This window comes from Notamacropus eugenii, chromosome 4, assembly GCF_028372415.1.
Source record: "Notamacropus eugenii isolate mMacEug1 chromosome 4, mMacEug1.pri_v2, whole genome shotgun sequence".
Lineage (NCBI taxonomy): Eukaryota > Metazoa > Chordata > Mammalia > Diprotodontia > Macropodidae > Notamacropus > Notamacropus eugenii.
The window spans coordinates 258005190-258026891 of record NC_092875.1 but is presented as its reverse complement, the minus strand read 5'-3'; the positions used below and the strand labels follow the sequence as shown (position 1 = coordinate 258026891).

Here is a 21702-nt window from a genome sequence, read left to right as displayed (position 1 = left end):
CTTGTTTATTCTGTGTGTTAGGAAAAAAAAAGCTAAATGAAGAATTTTATTTACAAGTGGGGTGCAAATAACTTTTAAAAAATTTAGCACACTCAATTTTATTTCACGGGAACAATACCAAAATATATAAACATTTGAAGAAAAACATATCTTTCTTATATCATAAGGAGTATGATGCATTTCTTAAAATTACATTTCACAATGCACAGAATATTAATTTTGGTTTTTTATTCTTTAGACTTCAGAAATTTTGACTACATAACAAAGTATATAGCAACCATACGTAAACAATTCAACAAAAACAAGACATTGCTGACCTTTGCTTTGTATCTGGATACAACTAGCACATGTCAACATCTGGAAAATAACTAAAAAATGGAGTGTGTAAGATATGCCAAGAAGTGACTGAAAGTCAAACCAGCAAGGTCTGAGTAATGAGATTGACAATAAAATATTCCAGGTTGGGGGTTAGGGAAATGGATTTGTTCAGTGCTATTATGTTTTTGCTAACACAAAAAGGACAACAATTTAAGTTCGTAGTCAAACCCTTCAAAAAGGCAGAGAGCAGAAGGCAGAGAAAGACCTGAAGCTCCATTAAAGCCACCAACATTATAAGCAAATGCTGTACAGAAAAGTTCCTTTCTAATTGTTCCCCATTTAATATTTTCCATGTATCAAACTGGGTCCCCTTGGGTATTCCTATATTACTCCCCTACCCCCAAGAAGATGTGTTTGTGAGCATTCTATTTTTTCTCAGCCCTGCTAACTATATTGTGGTATGTTTACATGAGACCATGCAGTTGGATCTGCATGAATAATGCTTGTTGAAAATGATAGTTAAGGGAGAATGTAGTACAAAGTCACTGATTACAGAGGTGATTTAGCTTAGAGTAGCAATAGCAACTGTGACTTCTTTCAATCTGCATGTGCAGATTTGTTTATTTATTGTTTCTGTCCTAATCACATACAACGGTGGATGGAGAAGGAATTAAATAAAGATGTACATCTGGAGTATTGGGGTTCTATTACTCTGTAACATGAATAGCCTTCATGTAGTCAGAGCTTACAGAGGAAGTCATGCCCATTCTCACTCCTCACCACCAGCCAGGAAATGTAAGGCTTTCTTTGGTTCTTAGACCTCTGATGGCTCTGAGGACCTTGGAAGAGATTATCCTAAGTCTCAGGGTCTCTTGTAGACTCCTCTTTGTCCTACATTCCAGCAATGTAGGCAAGTTTGCTCTGAAACATCCTCTTCCTATTGTCACTTTTTATACAGTTTTTCTTTCCACAGGGCCCATTTTCTAATTAAAGCTCTTTTTACCATTGAGATGGGGAGATTTAGGGGATCCTTAAAATAAATATCCAATAAAATCCAAAAGAATCATGCAGTGGTTAACTTTTACTCAAGTATATGGTATATTTTTTCCATATATATATATATATATATATATTATCTATGAAAGCAAAATAGTACTTTGTACACAATTCAAATTCTTCCCAAATGCATGAACATGGTACACATGCCCTTTTACCAGAGCAATATGACAGGCAGTTTAGTCTAGAGCAAGCTAACCAATAAAATCCCCAAGCACAAAGAAGATGACGTCCTATGACTATGGGCCTACTTTACTCCCAACTTGGAATGTACCCCAAGCCACACATAGATAAATGCAATATCTACCTCATGTCTTTATTCCACTTTCATCTGTTCATTAGCACTAATAGAAGAAATGACTGAATTGTACCCGGAGAGGTTTTCCTGATAACAGTGTCACCGGATCTTTTTCTCATGTTATGGTTCTTTAGGGTCACCCCATTATACTTTACTATAATTTTAGAGTCTAGATGTACATCATAAATAACCCTGATATGCTATTTTGGTGCAAGGTGAAATAGCTAAATTTTGGTCACTATGGCCACAGAGGAAAGTTCAAATACATTCATTGCTTAGAATATTGTATGGTACTGTATTTTGTGATCCGGCTTCGAGTTGTACTAGGAGAGGCTGATCCAACGGTTTGGTTAAAATGATCAGAATTCCTCACATGGCCAAGTGTAGAACTGCCACTCAGGCCACTGCTGTTCATACCGATGCTACTCAAGCCACCTCCCAGGCTGCTCATCTCAATGCCACTCCCACTTATGCCAGATCCACTCAAACCTATTCCACCTCCACTCATGTTAACACCTCCCCCACTCATGGTAACAGCACCTCTGCTCACATTGCTGCCAACCACACCACTAACACCACCACCACTGATTCCAGTTACCCCAGAGCCAGAAACAACTCTCTCTGTAACAACTACATTATGGGCATTGGATAATTCAGGATGAATACTTAGATTGCCCATCAGGCCAGAAGTTGGTCTAATTACTCTTTCGGTCACTACCACATTTGATGTATCTCTGGGGTCAGGGATACTCAAGGAGGTAGGAAGTCTTGAATTTGGTGCAATTACCCTTTCTGTCACTACAACATTTGACCCTTCTCTGAAATCAGTTAGATCTAACATTCCCTGGAGATCTGAGCCAGAGATGGGTCCTACCACCCTCTCTGTTACCACAACATTTGAGCCATGCCGAGGATCATGAATATGTGCTGGGGGCTGCAGGGACCCAGAGGTGGTATATGACTCAGTCACTGTAACATTTCCGTAGCTCAGAGGATCAGGTATAGCCATAGGATGTTGAATGCCAGGCCCGGAGGGATAGGTGCTCTCAGAAACAACTGTGGTGGTGCCAAAATGTGGAGATTTTGGTGGGTGTCCAATAGAAATATCGTTTCCCTGGGGAGGACAACTGGGTTCGGTGGTCTCTGGTGGCCAAGCATGATCAAAATCTGGATAGGGATCAATCTCTTTTCCCAGGCTAATATCTGCCAGTTTCTTAAATTTTGGCCCCAAAGCGTCTAAGTAGCTGTCATCCTCGTCTTCTCCAATGAAACTGCAGCAGCCAATGGAGCCAGCAGAAGAGCCGACCCCTTCAATATCATAGATAAGTAAGCAATCATTTGATGGTCTACTTTCATCTTCATCAGCATAGGCAAATGCTTTCTAAATTTATAAAAAAATTAAAAAGTTGTGCATACATTTTAATACTTTAAACAGTACCTTTTCTTTTTGACTTTATTAATTTCTTAATAAAAGAAACTATGAATAAGAACATTTTTTAAAAAAATCTATCAGATGTCTAATTTTTGAGATGTCTTTTTTCTGTTTCTCCTTCTAGGCCTTTTTCCTTCTCCTCCCCCATCTCACTTATTTTAAAAGTAATATGTTACATGCAAAGCATTGTACTCCGGTTGATTCAAAGGTAGAACTTGACCTAATCTCCACCTTTAAAGAGTATGCAGCCTAGCAGCAGATATTTAGCATCTACATAAATAACTAAAATCCATAATCAAACACAATAAATATAGGCAAAGTATAGTTCTGGGATTCATAAAAACATATCTGATGAGGGGATATTGAAGGATCATGGATTCAGAACTTAGAAAGAACCTTGGAGGTCATTGAGTCTAACTCTTTCATTTTACAGAGGGAGAAACTGAGGCCTGAAGATTTAAGTGAGTAGTCCAAGGTCATGAAGATGGAGATAGATAGGGGATAAAACCTTTGACTTCAAATCCTAAGTCCTTTCTATTGCACCAAAGATTGAAAAAATAATACATAAGGAAGTTACTCCCAACACTTTGGTTGTCAATCATTTGTAATCACTCATTTGCTGGTACCTAATATCGATGGTGTACTTACCATAGTCTGTGAGAAATGAGTGACTTAACCTTATGGATCTACTCTAATGTTCAATTTTATAAAGCTCAATTTAGACAGAATGTACAACAATAATATAGAGTACGTAACCATTCTTCTTGTAGATACTTGCCACAGTTCTCTGAAAGTTTGGAAGAAGGTACTTAAAGCTTATGTTGCTCATTGTGCATCTCCATGTATGATGCCTCCCCTGAAAGAGGAGGATGGAACTCACCTTGATTGGTCTGTGGATAACCTTCAGGTGGAATTATATCAAGAAGTTAAGAAAATTTATTCAAAATATTGGTTCCAGAAAGATTGGAAGAATTTGACTGTGGTTGATGAACTTCTTCATGTGATGAATTAAGAGACCCATAGACCCTCTGCTAAGTGAAAGAGCCCACAGGCAAAAAACACTTGGTCTCTCTTATGTGTCATTTATAGTATTGTTCTATATATTAGTAGGATGAGGAATCAAATCTATATGTGTTGCATAGTAGCTAGCAAAACACCATATTTAGCAGCTAACAACACCAATACAAATCTTAATAGAAAGAGCCAGGTAGTGCAGTGGGTAGAATGCTGATCTGCAATCAGAAAGACCTGAGCTCAAATCTGGCTTTAGATACTTACCAGTTTTGTGACTTCGGGTAAATCATCTAACCACTCTGCCTCAGTTTCCTCAACTATAAAGTAGGGGTAATAATAGTTCTTAATTTCCAGGGTTATTGTGAGGATCAAGTGAGATAACATTTGTAAAAGGCTTACCACAGTGCCTGGCACATAAAAGAGTTTGTTTCCTTGTTATAATTGGGCACTCACTGCAGCAGGGCAATACTTTTATTCCTCTCTAATGAATTCCCTATCCCAGTCACCATAGAGACCATTCCAAATCCTCTCTACTCCTCAAGTTTCCCATACTTAGCCCTTCCTCTACCCTCTCAGTTGAGGACCTCATACTTTCGTGTGAAAATTGAAATCATTTTTTTTGTGTTACCTCTTTTCAATTTCTCTTTATCTTAAAATCTCTTCACATCATTCCCCCATTCTCTCCTTTACTCTCTGATAATGAGATAGTTTCTTTTTTTGTCTTCTAAGGCCAACTTTTCAACATGTCACTTTGATCATATTTTCTTCCTGTCTTCTTCAACTGACTGTCCCTTCCATCATTCTTTTTCTCTCTAATATTCACTATCTCCCTATTTTGCAATTACTTTAAAATTGCCAAGTCTTATATATCCTTAAAAAATCCTTCCCAAATCCTGCCATCCTTTCAAACTGTCATCTTATGTTTCTTTTCTCTTTCTCAGTCATACTCCTACAAAAATCTGTCTGTAGATGCTACCTCTATTTCTTTGCTTTCACCTCTTCCTTTGCAGTCTCACATTTGATCTCCTGACCAAACTGAAGCATTTACCCTGCCCCAATTACAAATCATCTCCTCATTTTCTAGTCTGGTGGACTTTTCTCTAATCTTTGTCATTTCTGATCTCTCTGCAATTTAACACTCTTGATCCCTTTCTCTTTATAGGCATTCTATCTGTTTCCTGGGTTGTAATGACATTGCTTTCCCCTGGTTTTGCTACTTCTCCTTACTGCTTTTTGCTAGCTCATCATTTGCATCATTGGACTTAACTCTAGATGTACCCCAAGGCTCTGCTCTGGCCCCTCTCCTCTTTTTCTCCCTATGTTCTCTCACTTCATTAGCTTCCATGAGTTTAATTACTATCTCTATGTAGGTGACTCCAATATCTGCATATCCAGCCCAAGTCTCTCAAGCTCCATTTTGTACATCACCAGCTATTGTACATTTAAAAGTGCCTGTCTTGTAGACATTTCAAATTCAACATATTTAAATCAGAAACTTATTACTTTTCCTCTCAGATCTATTCTTTTACCAAACTTCACCCCACATGTTCAACCAGCAGTCAAGTCTTATCATTTCTACGTTCACAGCGTTTTGCATCTATCCCTTCTCACTATTCAAAGAGCCAACATCCCAGTTCAGACTTACATCACCTTTCACTTGGAAGATTGTAATGATCTCCTAATGCATCTTCTTGCTTCAAGTCTATATTCATCCCATGATCCCTTCCAGCTGCCAAAGTGCAGCTCTGATCATATCACTGCTCCACTCACTGAACTGAGGTGGCTCCCAATTGCCCGTAGGTTCAAATATATAAACTCCACTGTTTGGTTTTTAAAGCCCTTCATAACCTGGATTTAACCTATTTTTACAGCCTTACTATATAACTCCTCTTCCTACATTCTACATTTCTGACAAATAGGCCTTCACTCTCTGTTCTTCACCCACCTCCGTGCATTTTCACTGGTTGTTCTTCTTGCCTATAATATATGCCCTTCTCACCCCTGTCTCATAGAATTCCTCATTTCTTTCAAGACAGTTTAAGTATCACTTTCTTCATGAAGTCTTTCCTCATCCATCTAATTCTGGAACCCCTTCTCCATGACTATCTAGAGTTGAAACTACCTTGTGTTTATTTGTAAATACTTATGTATGCACATATGTATTTTCTGATAGATTCAAGCCTCTTAAAAGCGCTGTTTTGTTTTTTGCCTCTGTCTCTCCAGAGCTTAGCACAGTGCCTAGTATGTATTAAGTGCTTAGCAAATGTTTGTTCATTGATTAATTGATTGATACACTTCCAAAAGGCATAAGAATTTGATGATGTGAAATCATTGCTATGTAAATATTCTTCTGTTTGGAGATGGCCAAGCCAAATGACATCCCTCTAGGCTTTGGCATTCTTCTATGGTTTCCCACTGAGTGGCTGGGTATACCCTGGGAAATTTGAGAACACAATGCAGGGAATCTAGCTATCCTAATGTCACCCCCCATACCCATGTTATTCACTTCTCCATCTCATAAGGTTGTATAGTAATATCAGAGCTGAATAGAATAGGAAATCATATATTATTGAAATATTATTTGTATGTTTAGACTGATAGCATCATAAATAATACAGAAGTTGCTATTATGTTCATTACCTGGCAGAAGTAACTTTCCATGAAGTTCATATTCAGGCCTCCTTCTCTACATTCTCTCATGGAATTCCTTCTTAATGTTCCAAAATGTCCAGTACAGACTTCAGGGACTGCAGATGTTTTCACTCCATTTGATAGTTCAAACCTTGATGTTCCCATTCCTCCTTCTCCTAGGTCTCTCATTTCTCTTTCTCCATATTCATTTGTATAAACTCCTAAAAAGATTCATTTAAATGTTTAAGACTCCACAGAAACTTACAAAATACTTTGCTTATCTAGACAGGCACAACACATTCATGAGCATTTAAAAACAAAGAAAGAAGTTAGAAGAAGAAAGAATTGTCATGTGCAAAAGAGTAAAATACATAGCTCTTACAGAATCAGAATCACAGAAGCTCAGAGTTGAGAGTGGCCTCATAGACCAGCTAGTCTAACTCATGCCCAAATGAGAATCCTTTAGATGAGAGAAATCCTTCATTTTCTGTTTGAATTCTTCCAATGATGGGGAACCCAGTAGCAAAATAGTCAAACAGAAACATTGCCCATGTGTTGTTCCAGGGGGAAGTCCCAAGGCAAGTAGAAGGAGAATTAGCATGTAGCTGCAGGGTACAGGTCTTGGTCACAGTTCCAGAGTGGAAAAGAGTGTTTATAGTCACTCATAGACCAGGACCCAGGCCAGGAGAGAAGTGACTACACCTCTCCTTGGATCATGCCATCTTGGAAGAACTGAGGGCTTGCAGAAACCTAGAATTGGGTCTGAAAAAAGCAACACAAAAAATCTGAAGTCAGTGCTCCCTCCACCCCAGGAACAGAGCTCAAATTTACTATAAAGTTAAAAGTCAAGAAAGAGGCTGGAAAAAATGAGCAAACAAGAAGAAAAGAACCATATTATGGAAAGTTACTATGGTGACAGGAAGATCAAAACAGAAACTCAGAAGATAACAAGGTCAAAACAGCTACATTCAAAGCCTCAAAGAGAAATGTGAATTGATCTCAGGCCCCAAGGGAATTCCTGGAAGAGCTCAAAAAGGATTTTAAAACTCAGAGAGGTAGAGCAAAAGTTGGGGAAAAAATGAGTGACACAAAGAAAATCACAAAAAGTAGTCAACAACTTGATAAAGAAGGCACAAAAAAATTCTAAAGAAAATAACACTTTAAAAGAATAGGCCAAATGATAAAAGCGGCATAAAAGTCCACTAAAGAAAAGGTCTTCTGAAAAGCAGAATTGTTCAAATTGTCCAAAAAAAAATCAGAATTGTCCAAAAATTCTCCTCAGAAAAAACTTCTTAGAAAGTAGAATTCACCAAATGGAAAAGGAGGTACAAAAGCTGACTGAAGAGAATAATTCCTTAAAAATTACAACTGGGCAAATGACTTTCAAGCATCCTGAAAAAAAAACCCAGAGTGGAATAGAAAATTTGACTTTCAAATATGATAAGAGAAACATAAAAAAAAGTAAAAAGGAAAGAGAAATCATAAAGGATTCATTAAGATTAACCTATTTACAGTATCATATGGGAAGATGATACTTATAACTCCTAAGAATTTATCATTATTAGGGCAGTTAGAAGCAGTATACAAAGACAGAGGGGAATGGGTATGAGTTGACTATGATGGGATAACATCTAAGAAAATAAAATTAAGGGATAAGAAAGAGGGATATGCTTGGAGCGGGAGGAAGGAAGAAGTAGAATGGAATGAATTATGTCACATAAAAGAGATTCAAGAGAACTTTTTCAGTGGAGGGGAAGATGGGAGGAGTGGTAGGCAATGTTTGAGCCCTTTTCTCGAAAGAACTGACTTAAAGAGGGAATAACACACACACTCAGTTGGGTATAGACATCTATCTTACTCTACAGAAAAGTAGCAGGGGAAGGGGATAATAGAAGGGTGGGGAGCAGGGCTGAAACAAAGGAGGGAGGATTTGCTTTGACCTTCAATGAGACTCCATCAATTCTTTCTCTGAAGGTGCACTGCATTTTTCATTATAAATCCTTCAGAATTGTCTCAGCTCATTGTATTGCTGAGAATAGCTAAGCTATTCACAGTTGATCATCATACAATATTGTTGTAACTGTGTACACTTTTCTTACTTTATTTTCACACATGCACATTTTTACAGCTTTTTCTGAAAGTTTTCTGCTCTTCATTTCTTTTAGCACAATAGTATTCCATCACAATTACATACCACAACTTGTTCAGAGCTGAATGGAAGGGGTACCAGAATTAGATGGATGAGGAAAGCCATCCCCCAATTGATAGGCATTCCCTCAATTTTAATTCTTTGCCACCACAGAAAGAAAATTCTGTTAAGGTTCTGAGTTTGGTGGAGAATTAAATATAAAAAAATTACATGGTCGGAGAAGAATGAAAGAAACCATAATTATTTAGCTTGAAAAAAAATGGTATGATTATTTGAATATATCTGAAAGGTTTTTATGTTTATAGTGAATGATAATAAGGCAATCCATATCTCTAATAAGAACATATAAGATATAAATATATTCAAATTGTAATACATGGGATTCTTTGGATGTATTCCAAGATCTTGTCTGCTCTCTTGCCTTAAGACAAACCTATATTTAAAGACTCCCCAAGAAACAATTCCCTGTCTTCCATATCATGTGAAGCAGAAATGTCTGTTGTACATCCCAGTTTAATTGAACTGGTTGAAATGTCTCCATGATGTTCAATCATCTATATTTATTTTTCAATAATTGGATATGGTTAGCAACTTTGAGATCAACATTTCTATTGATGTTGAAAGGAACCATATTTCTCAAGCTGATGATATATTTAGTGGTATCATGATGAAAGGATGAATGTTCAAGTCCTGCAAATGAGCACTGTTGCACTTAATTAAAGCTAAACTTTAATTAATGTGAAATTAAAAAAAAATAACTCTAATGTCCTGACCATCATTGACATATTATGCTCTTGCCCATCTCAAAGAAATTAACACCAATCAGATCATCTATAAAGGTCTATACTCCTCATCCCAATAATAATAATAAGATTTACATAGCACTTGACATATTATGCTCTTGCCCATCTCAAAGAAATTAACACCAATCAGATCATCTATAAAGGTCTATACTCCTCATCCCAATAATAATAATAAGATTTACATAGCACTACTTTAAGGTTTGCAAAACACTTTATATATGTTGTCACAGCTGATTCTTATAACAACTGTGTGAAGTAGGTGCTCTAATTTCCCCAATTTTACAAATGAGGAAAGGAAGGATGAGAGCAGTTAAGTGACTTGGCTAGCGAATAAATGTCCAAATCAGGATTTGATCTCAGGTTTTCCTGTTTCCACATCTAGCACTCTATCCATTGTGCCATCTAGTTATACTCTATGGTTATGATTTCAAAATGTTAACTATGAGCCATAAGTACCGTAGTTTTCAAAAAATTAACATTATGGGTCATCCAAAGAGCGATGTATGGGGTATGGTAGGCATGAGTAGGCTACAGTACATTACCAATCTAGATTTTCACAGGAGAAGCAATGGAATTGGTGTTTCTTCTCATACATGGCCATACATACAGGGCCATGTAGGAGAAGAAAAGAAGCTGGCTTGTTCAAGGAGTGGAAATATGGGATATCTGATAGATGACTTGCATTCTCCACTGGTAATTCCATTCAAAGCCAAGAATGGAGAATAAAAGAATACCTCCAGAATTCTGGATGGGTGCCTAAAGAGGATTTAAGTGAGGACACAGGACGAGAAGGCAAGGATGAGGTATGATCTTCACCATTGGAAGGAGTAACCCAGGAATGTGTTGTAAGCAGCTCAAACCAGTTCATGGAAGCAGATTTTAAAATTTTCATTGTTAGCATTTGTACTTTGGAAATCAACAAATGCTAGAAATCAGGACTTGATTTATTGTTTTATAGATTGGCTCTCCTGGAAGTATAATGGGAAAGTGTTGGAGACAATGTTAAGAATGCAGATTAAACTTATGTTTGTTTTGTGCATATACTGCACGGCTCCTCCTCCAACCCCAGCCAGTCATTCCATGTTTACCAGCATATGCCTGAAGCCCCAAGGCTGAGATCACAGAGCCATGGAGGCATGAAAGAATATGATTAGAAATAGCTTTTCCAAAAACCTGCTATGTACAAATTAGAAATCTTCAAAGTAAAGACTAATAAAATTTTTAAATGAAAGTGTGATTTGCCCTTGATAATCTTACATATATACATATATGCATCTATATATACACACATACATATATGTATATATGTATGTGAATTTTTTCTCACCATTTTAAGTATGTAATAGGAAATAAATTTGTATCCCACTTACCAGCAGTGTCAATACATTCATTCATATTTCCACCAGCATCTATCACTGGTATAACTGGCACACAGATGTTGTTTATATCCTAAAGAAAGGAAACCATTATTTCTTCCCGTTGGCAACAAACAAATAAAAGTCCCTTTCCATTATATATTTCATATTCTTTGTTTCCCCCCATCCTCTATTTCCCTTGATTTTCTAAGGTATGCTTTTTTTTTTTGTGATTAGATTTGCAACTTCATTTGATGTCAGGAACTTCCAGGGTGGAAACTCCCTCTACCAATGCAGGTGGGCCCTGCCCATGCAGCTTCAAAGTCTTAGAGTCTTAGAGAGCTATCTGATCCACTGAAAAGGATAAATGACTTGCCAAGATCATACAACCATTATATATCACACAGAGGCAGTGTTGAACTCAGGTCTTCCTGATGTGGGGGCCAGTTCTTTTTATACTATACTCTCATATATATGTATTTTATTAAAATACATAAGAAGCTTTGAGATCTACTATTCTTTGTCTTTATTTAGGAAGTTTTTTTTCTGATTAATTTAGTCCCATTTGAATAATTCCTTTACTTGGCTTATGGCATTTCATCTATATTAATTTTGTTTGCATTAAAATGTTAGGTCTTAAATAATTTTCCAGTTTGGGCATGTTCCATCTCTCCAATGGCGTTATTAGTTTCTTGAAACAATGGGTTATTTCTTTTGCCTTTTTTCTCTTACTCCTATTTTTATCCCTTGTCAGAACTTAAAAGGAAAGTTCGTGCCCACTGGATTTTAATAAATGTGGACTGTTGCATTTCTGACTTCTTAATTAATTTGTTTAGAATTCAGGTTTCAGCTGAATTGCAAAGGACATTTTTACAAGATCAATACTTACATCAGGCTGGGGTCCCTCCACTGCCCAGGTATGAATGGCACCTTCTGAACACTCTGGAACAGGCTCAAAGCCTCCTCCTACACCGCTGGCACCCCCACAGTCACACGCTATCAACAAAAATGGGACCACTGGCAAAGAGAAGTAGAAATTGATTGCAAGTAGCAATAGATGTATGTTTACATGGAAATAGTTTTTAAATACATATATTTATTATACTATTTATATATATATTTAATTAATTGAGATAACCATGCTCAACACATTTTGTTCTGAAATTGCTATAAAAGATGAGAAAAAACAACTTTAAAATATCTCACGCTGAAAATCAACTTAAGCTTCTGTCGCTGACTGCAGTCAGTTATAGTACAGTACAGAGTGGTCACAGACAGACCGCTCCTGTCTTCAATTCATACCCTTCTTTAGGACTTCAGCTGATTCCCTTTAGTTGGTCTCATCAAGTCCAAAACCTTGGGCTTCAAGGTCTATGATAACTTGCTACCTACCTATGTGTCTTCCTCCTTGTGTCCCCTTCCTCTTTAAAACCTAGTCTCCATTTCAGTTAGTCCAGTCTTTTCAATGGCTTTCAAATATGCCACAATCATTCCTACCTTCATGCTTTTGTACATACTACTTCTCTCTCCTCAAAAGATGACTCTTTTCTCTTCCTCTCATTGAAATCCTAATTATCCATTAAGACCTAGATCAAGTTCTTCACTAATCTCTTTATTCACTGAACTCTTGCTAATTCATGATAATATGGCACAGGAATAAATTCAAAGCTCACTTTTGTTAATTACACAATCTTCTTCCATGAAATTAGCCCCTCTCCCAATCAAATATTTAACAAAAATTCAAGGGCTGGTTCAAATGCCACCTGTTTATGAAACTTTCTTGGATACTCAAACAAGAAGCAATTACTTCTTTCTTTGAATGATTATACCTTGTTTTATCCATCTTATACTTTTGCACTATACTTTACATTCTTTGCTATTTGCCTATATCTTTTCTCTCCTATTAGTCTCTAATTTCTTGTAATCTGGAATCCTATCTTATTTATTTTTCTGTCCACATTGGCAGTGGCATAGATTTCAAATCTTAATAGATGGTAAGGAAATTATGAGACCAAGTTTAGTAGAGAAACAGAAAACACCTCCTCCTCTTTTTCCCCTCTAGAGACACTAGATAAAGAAATGAAGTACTTACACCCAAGTACCAGGAATCCCATGATAAGCAGACCAATGCCTGCAGGGCCAAAATGTACATTATCTCCCACCGACTCCTCTCCACCACCATAAGGCGTAGATATGCCAGGAATCGCAGTGTAAGTATCTCCATTACTGTTGGTGGTGGTATCCTCACGGGTAGTGGAAGTTCCTCCACCTTGCCCACCGTTGCCGCCATCTCCATCTTTGTCTCCTCCACCGGTGCCTCCTCCGCCTCCTCCACCAGTGTCTCCTCCACCGGTGCCTCCTCCACCATTACCATAGTCCAGGCCACTGAGATCAAGAATAATGGTACCAGTACAAGTTCTTTGGAGATTATCTGAAATGGTGAGATATTAAAGGAATGTCACATGTAAAATGCAGTTGTCATCCAAAGCATATGGCTCTACTAGCTTGTCTTTTTTTCGACATCATGATGAAGTTCATCATGCTCTGTACATATATTTCCAGCACTTAGCATAGTAGGTGTTAATAAAGGCTTACTGATTATTTGATTTCCACGAAAGTTTCCAGTTTCTTTTATATTTGTCTGTACATTGATACTAGAACAGTAAATCTCTCCCATTAAAGGGAGAGATTATTTCAATAAAAGAGAAATGATGAGTGTTTTGTTATTTCACTATGAATATGATTGTATTAGTCAACTTTTATGTTATAAAATTTTAGAAAAATGCTATCTTACCATCTATGGATAGAAGAGTTCCTTCATACTGTCCATGGAGGCGTTGATATAGTTCTCTGGTTATTACATTATTCAGGGTGAGCTGGCCAGTTCTTTCATTAACAGCTAGCACACCACCAGGATTCGTTCCCATTATATATCTGTATTTTGAAGAATTCCACAATATTGTTAACAATTTGAAAAAAATGCATTTTATTAAGAAATGAATGTTTATCATTGGACATCTTACCTGACTGTTTTTGAAGGTCCTCCTGTGTCCAGATCCGTTGCTACCATTGACCCAACAACAGAATTTTTCCCCATGGTTTTAGTTATGATGTAAGTTTTAGAAGCTGGTGCAAATACTGATCCTTCTATCACATTTTCAACATTCACTGTGATGACAGTTGCTTCTATTTTATATTGAGAAATAACTGAATGGTGAAATTCAGCTTGATTTCTAACACCAATGCTAAGCTGCATGTTCTGCATTTCTTCATAATTAAGAGGCTAGAATGTAAAAAGAAAACTATTGTCAATCTAACAATCTCTCATATATTCTTCTTTCTTTCCCCTGACATTGCCACCGCCCTTTAAAGGCTCTTATCTCCTCATGACAGGACCATTGCAATAGCCTGCTGATTGATTTCTTTTCTCAAGTCTCTCTATCAAATTGATCATCCTAATGCACTGCTCTGACCATGTCATCCATGCCTCACTCCCTGCCCCATTCAGTAAGCACCAGTGGTTCCTTATCACTTCCAGAATAAAATATAAGATCCTATATTTCACCTTTAAATTGATCCTTTACCTGGTCCCTTCTTACTTTCCCATTCTGCTTATATCTTACAAGCTTACCCCTTACTACATCTTATGTGATATAATGACCCTGGCTTCCTTGCTGCATTCAAATGACACTCCATCTCTTAATTCCAGGTATGTTCCCTAGTTGTTCCCCATTCCTGGAACACTCTTCTTCCTCATCACCTCCTTCTAGGTTCTCTGGATCCCTTGAGGTCTCAGTAAAAGTCCCACCTTCTACAATAAGATTTCCCCAGTATTCATTAGTCTTCGTGCCTTCCTTCTGAGATTATCTGCCTTTTACCTTGTATTTACCTTGTTTGTACATAACAGCTTGCATGTTGTCTGCCCCCTTAGACTGTAAACTTCTTAAGAACTGAAATTATATTTTGCCTTTCTTTGCATAGTGCCTGGTACAGAGTAGGTACCTAATAAAAACCAGTTGGTTGCTTAATCTAACAAAAAACAAAATTCCAACCTAGAAAGAGTCAAACAATCAAGCAGATACAATCAAGTAGGGACTTTTTGAGTACCTACTAGGTTCCGAGCACTGTTTTGGGTTTTGGAGACGCAAAGAGAGCAGAAATACTTGAGACTAGTTGCCAAAAATTTGTATTTTTTTCTTTCTCCACTTAAATACAGATATATTTATAGTAATATGTGTCTATATTCACAGAGCAATAAATATTTCTTTGCCATAATCTCATTTTAAAAATTGAGAATTATTTGAGAGCAATAGCACACACAGGTAGATACTTTTTAGAAAGTTACAAAATCATGTTCACCCAACAGACATGGTGGTGCATATTTGTAATCTGTGCTGCAGGAAAGCAGAAACAGTTGTGTCTCTTGAGCTCAGGGTGACATCAATATGATCTCTGGAGATCAGGGCACCATCAGGATGTTTAAAGAGGGGAGAACCCAGGCCCAGGTTGGAAACAGATCAGGTCAAAGCTCCTGTGCCAATGAGAGTAGGACTACTGGGTCTGTGAGTAGCTTTTATACTTTTGGACTGGGCAAGCTAGGAGACTTAGTCTTTTAAAAAAACACACAAAAAATTGATGTTCATGACATTTGGCATCTTTCATGAATTTTCAGAGGATTTGTTTATAAACAGCACCAATCTGGAATTTAGCTAAGGTTCCAAACTGGAGGTGAAGAAGATGGAAGAGAGATGATCTTAATTAGAACCAGCTGCTGTTGGAAGCTAAAAGAATCTCCTAGTTATTTGATCTGTTTCCAGTTGACTATGGCCCACAACAACGAAAGACCTTAGAAGTAGTTTAATGTTTAGTAGCCTTCTTCATTAACAAAAGACAACACATGAGCACAAAACATGATCTCTACATGTCCCAAATCTTCCTGTTTCATATCCCACTGGAGTTTCAGTCGAACACTAAATTGCATGTTGCTTTATTTCTGTGAAGTCAAAATGTCTAGTCTTTGACTTTATTGAATGGTTTCAAATGTAAAATTCAGAGATTATCTTGATTATAACTCTTTGGATTTTAAAATAGTAGTGCATCCACAGTAGAACAATGGAAAGATTATTGGCTGTGGAGTCAAAGGACCAGAGTTCAAATTTTGCTCCTTATTGCTTACTATTTGTGTGACCTTGGACAAGACACTTTAACTTTCCCTCAGGCTTGAGTTTCCTTATCTGTAAAATGGGGGTGGGGTGGAGTGGGAGGGAGGTTGGATTATATGGCCTCTGAAGTTCCTTTCAGCTCTTTATTTGTGAACCTATGACCTAAGGAGCTGGAAATAGCAATTGCTTACAAGCAATAGAAGGAAAAGTTGTTTTCATTTAATAGATGGAGAAATTGGGGCATAGAGAGGCATGAACAACTTGCTACCCTTATGTGGTAATTCAGTATCAGGTCTTTCAACTTCTATCTTAATATCCTAGCCAATAGGGAATGTTAACTCTACTGGGAAACATTTTGAAAGGGATACTTTAAAGTTTGGAAAGCATTTTGAATACATCATCTCATTTAGCTCAAAATGCTCCAGTGGAAAGAATGCTGATTTTGGGAGGCAAGGCACCTGAGTTCAAATCTCATCTCCGCTATTTACTCCCTGTGTGATCTCAGACAAGTCACTTACTTTCTCTGGGTCACAGTTTCCTCATTTGTAAAATGAGGGGATTAGATTAGATGACCTCTGAGAACCTTTCTAACTCTAAATCTTTGATTTTATTAATCTCACAACAACCCTGTGAAGTAGTTTTTTATTGTTGTTTAGTCCATTAGTTGTGTTTGACCCTTTGTAACCACATCTGAGGTCTTCTTGGCAGAGACAATGGAGCGGTTTGCCATTTCCTTCTCCAGCTCATTTTATACTTGAGGAAACTGAGGTGAGCAGGGCTAAGTGACTTGCCCAGAGTCACATAGCTAGTAACTGTGTGAGGCTGGATTTGAACACGGGTCCTTCTGTCACTCTACCCACTGTGCCACCTAGCTGCCCTTGTGAGGTAGTTACAGAAAGTATTATCATTCCCATTTTACAGATGAGGAATTGAAGCTGAAATGACTTCATCATGTGACATAGAAAGTGGCAAAAGCAGAATCTGAATCCAGGTCTTCTTGGCTTGAAGTCCAGCATTTTATCCTCTATGACACATTGCCTTCATATAAGGAATTCATGGGTTGAAAAAAACTAGAACTGGTTGTCAGAGATATACTAGTGGCTCCAACAACATTATGTTGGGTGAAGAATTAGCTAAGGCATATGTAGAAAGGAATAGATGGCTTAAATAATGGTGACCCACAGACTGCAAAATGTCCCAAAAGGAAAGGTTAAGTTCTAGTTAAATATAGTTTTAAAAAGAATATGTGTAATTATTAAACGAAATCATTTATGTGAAGCAATTGGCAGATCTTAAAATGGTATGCACAAGTCTACTATTGTTGTGGCATCACAATATACCAAAAAACTTCAAGGTAAAAACCTCAAAAATGAAACAGAATGTTGATTTCTGCTTGGATTTTGTTTTCACATGTGTTCCTAATTAGTACTGATGCACAGTTTCATAATTTTTGTAGGGTAGAATACTTGTAGAAAGAGAAGCAAAATAAAGTCTTGACTAAATTGAAAAAAACCCCCAAAGCAACTCAAAATTAATTTTCCACAAAAATTCATTTCAATGTACAATATTTTTTGCTTATTAACTTGACTTTAGGATGAGGTGTGAAGGTGGTGCTTTGTTATAGACCTAACAAAGTATTAAGAACACTAAACTTTTAAGTCAGAAGACCTATATTTGAATCCTAACTTTGTCACTCACTAGCTATGTGACCTTGGGTAGGTATTTTAGCTTCTGTGTGCCTTACTAACCTCCTTTGTAAAATGAGGATTAAAATGTGGTTCTTCCTGTCTCAGAACTGTTGTGAGGATCAACTAAAATAATGTAAGTAAAGTATTTTTAAACTGTGAAATTATGTAAACATGAGTCATTATTTTGAAAAAGGTCTTAAGCAGAATAGTCATTGTACTTGTACTGTACCTTGATAACGCGGAAAATTCCCTCATTAGTCATTTCATCTGTTACTATTTCGAACCAGCCTCCTTCATTTCCCGATATAAAGAAGAAGAGTGCCAACCAATTAGCTGTTCCCTCTTGATCCAAGTCAATTACTTTGAACCGAGTCACTTCCTGGCTAACCATGTTTTCTTGGATATTTATTGTATACTGAAAGATATGGGTGAAGATTTATTTTTGAAAAATAATACAGCATTAGTTTCTATACAGGAAGAAATAAATTAGAAATTCAAGGAACATTTATAACTACAAATTGTTTAGAAAAGTATTATATTTATTTGTTATCTACAATGTAAGCATCACTCCTTGTCTTCCATAAATCCATTTGTCATGAGCTACTCCATTATAGATGTGCAAGTATAGAATCCAACTTTATGAATTTTTGTCCCCACCAAAGAAAATTTACATTGCTATATAGGATTATTATGCAAGAACCTAAAAGATGCTCTTTTCACTTTGTTGGTAGAGTCTGTGAGAAATACTTACACCGGGGAATTCGAGTCTTGGAAAATTATCATTGACATCTAAAATTGTGATTTTGCAGTCACTCTGTGCTGATAGCCCATCTGCACCTCCATCCCGATCAGAGCCTCTTATAACAAGACTATACATAGAATATTTCTAAGAAACAAAATAAAACAAAATAGTCAAAGCTTTGTATAAGTATTACCCTAGTAACGTATTAAAACAATAATCCTCCAAGTAGAGGATGTAGAAAGAATAATCTATTATTCCTGAGACTGGCAGTTAAAACATAGATAATTAACAACCCAAATATGCAGATTTGGAGTTCTTCCTCCCAACACACATCAGTTAGTATTGCGGATTGAACTTCTACCTCCATTGGCACTTTTCCCAGAAGTGCTATTCAGAAACACTGCTTTTTCTGGTTGATAAGGTAATAAGCTTTGTAGAAAATCAAAAGTGGACAATAGAAGGAAAAAGGAACCACAGTGGGGCATGGGATGAAAGATCTTTACACAAAATAGCACTTTTTATGTAGTGGGTATTTAATAATTGCCAGGTGAATTCTTTGAATGAAGTTATGTGGCTCGGTGGGAAAGAAGGTGGAGTTTAGAGACAGAATACTTGGCTTTATGTCTACTTGAGTAACTCTTGGGTAATTGTGGAGTCAAATGGATGTTTCCTACCCCACAGAACTATTGTGAAGAATAAAGCAGATAATTATGTGAAGTTATTATAAACTATAAAGCTCTTTAATAAAAGCCATTTTTTATTATCATGCATAAGTACCGTCTAATGTAGAGATTATTTGTCGCATGTCCCCACTACCTCTTTTTCAATCTTTCCCCTCTCCAAGCCATTCTGCACATAGTTGCTAAAGCAATTTTCTTAAAACACAAGTGTGACCACATCACTCCTATTTTTGAGAATTTTTGTTTTCCTCTAGAATTATTCTAAAAGAGATTTTCTGTTTCTTTTAGAATAAAATGAAGGCGTTACAGGTTGGCATTTAAATCCCTTCTCTGTCTGACTATAGGCTACCTTTCTAGGTTTATTCTACTTAAGCAATTTACATTACTTGTTCATGGTGAATTTGGTATTTTGTCTCCCTCCTTTGTGCCTTTGCATAACTTTCTTCTCTAGCACTGGCTGTACCTGTGGAGAAGACTACTTTCCCTCCCTGTTCAATATGACTGGTTTTGGAGGGGAACTCAGAATATTCCTTGCTTCCCATGATCACTTTGAGGATCTTCTCATGCCTTCTTCATTCCATACACTTTCCTCTTTTGAATTCCACACAATTAAACTTTTTTACTCAATATAAATGATGGCAGTTGTAATATATTGACTTCCAAGTCACTCTCTTTTCTCAAGAAGTTGAGCACCTGGCACACCACCTTTCTGACCTCTCCAACTCCTCTCCTTATACTAGGGAACTTTACTGTTCATGAAGAGGATCCCTCAACTTTCTAACCTCCTATTTTCCCTACCTCCTTATGTTCCTTGACCTCCTCCTTAACTCCAAGTAAGCCAAACAGATGTGGACCTCACCATTACTCACAAGTATTCTACTTCTCTAATTAGAAACTGACATTCTCCCATCTGATCATAACCTCCTATCATTCTACTTCCCCCTATCTTCTATGCCTCCTATACCTTTCTTTGCTCTCATTGGACTGTGAGCTCCTTGAGAGTAAGGACTATCTTTTGTCTTTCTTTGTCTCCTCAGAGCTTAGCACAGTGCCTGGCATATAGTAGGCACTTAAGAAATGTTTGTTGACTGACTGACCCATTCCTTTTACCTTTCAGTATTTTATCAGGTCATTACTCTCAATCCTAATTTACTTCTTCCCCTTCAACCTTAACCTAATAGTCATTTCAGCTCTATGCTGTATTGTTCTTTTGAACCGTCATTGTCCTTGCCCCCTTGACCTAGTACCATTCTTCTCCTGCCAGACCTCAATCCTGGACTGATCCCACTTTATACCTCCTTATATTCCTTCTCAGGAGCTGCTGAATGGAACTGGAGGAAATCCCATAACCATGTTACCTAACTTCACCTGGGCTTTCACTGCAGCAAGGCAATTCCTTTATTCCTACCTGATTCCCTATCTCTCTTCTCATAGAAGCTAGCCCAAACTTTCCTTTGCCTATTGAAGCTCTTCCCATGTCTCTTCATTCCTCCTCAGTTGAGGACTTTGTCTCTTACTGTATCAAAACAAATTGAAGTCATTCAATCTAAATTTCTTCTTCATCTCCTCCATCACCATTCTTTTCATCTCAAAAACGCCTAGACTTCTTTTTTCACACTCTTCTCCAACAAAAAAAAGTGTCCCTTAAGCTGTTAGTCTCTATTTGCTTCCTTTCTTACTCAAACTTACAGAAAAACGTATCTACAGTTGTTGTTTTCACTTCTTTTCTTCTAATTTACTCCCCAAGTCTTTGAAGTCTGACTTGTGGCACTATGAAATGGTTTAAAATCAGAGAAAGAAATGGTTTTATTATTGGTTTTTTGTTGCTATTCAGTTGTTTCAGTCTTGTCTAATACTTCATGACCCTACTTGGGATTTTCTTGGCAAAGATACTGGAATGGTTTGCCATTTCCTTCTTTAGCTCATTTTATAGATGAGGAAACTGAGGCAAACAGGGTCCTGCAGCTAGTGTCTGAGTCCAGATTTGAACTCAGAATGATGAGTCTTCCTGACTGTAGACCTGGCACTCTATGCGTTCTACCACCTAACTTCCCATTTGTCAGTGTAAACGACATTAAACAAGATACATTACCATCTGCCTTGGTTCTATAGCCAGAAGGCTTCCATCTGACTTGTTACTGAAACTTCCTTTATGGGTTATCTCCCCATTAGACTATGAGCTCCTGGAGTGCAGGGAATGTCTTGTTTTTTCATTTAGTATCTTTAGCTCTTATACAGTGATCTGCATGTAGTATGCTTTTTGGTTGGTTGGCTGGTTTGTTCATTCATTCATTCACTCCTTCATTCTAGTCCTGGCCCTGTTAACCATCTATGTGACTTCAGATTAGTCACTTATTCTCTCTGAGTCTCCATT

General features: G+C 37.2%; 1 protein-coding gene across 1 annotated transcript in view; it reads right to left on the bottom strand.

The window, feature by feature from the left end:
• Positions 1 to 213: 213 nt before the first annotated feature.
• DSG1 (desmoglein 1) overlaps positions 214 to 21702 on the bottom strand; it is a 40399-nt gene continuing 18910 nt past the window's right edge. Inside the window, exons 7-15 of the mRNA XM_072604474.1 lie at positions 18658 to 18792; positions 18136 to 18321; positions 14080 to 14339; positions 13851 to 13990; positions 13149 to 13487; positions 11946 to 12073; positions 11072 to 11150; positions 6759 to 6970; positions 214 to 3053 (exon numbers count right to left, since the gene is read on the bottom strand). Coding sequence (XP_072460575.1) covers positions 1941 to 3053; positions 6759 to 6970; positions 11072 to 11150; positions 11946 to 12073; positions 13149 to 13487; positions 13851 to 13990; positions 14080 to 14339; positions 18136 to 18321; positions 18658 to 18792 — 2592 coding nt within the window. The 3' untranslated portion in view covers positions 214 to 1940. The remainder of the gene's footprint in view (positions 3054 to 6758; positions 6971 to 11071; positions 11151 to 11945; positions 12074 to 13148; positions 13488 to 13850; positions 13991 to 14079; positions 14340 to 18135; positions 18322 to 18657; positions 18793 to 21702) is intronic.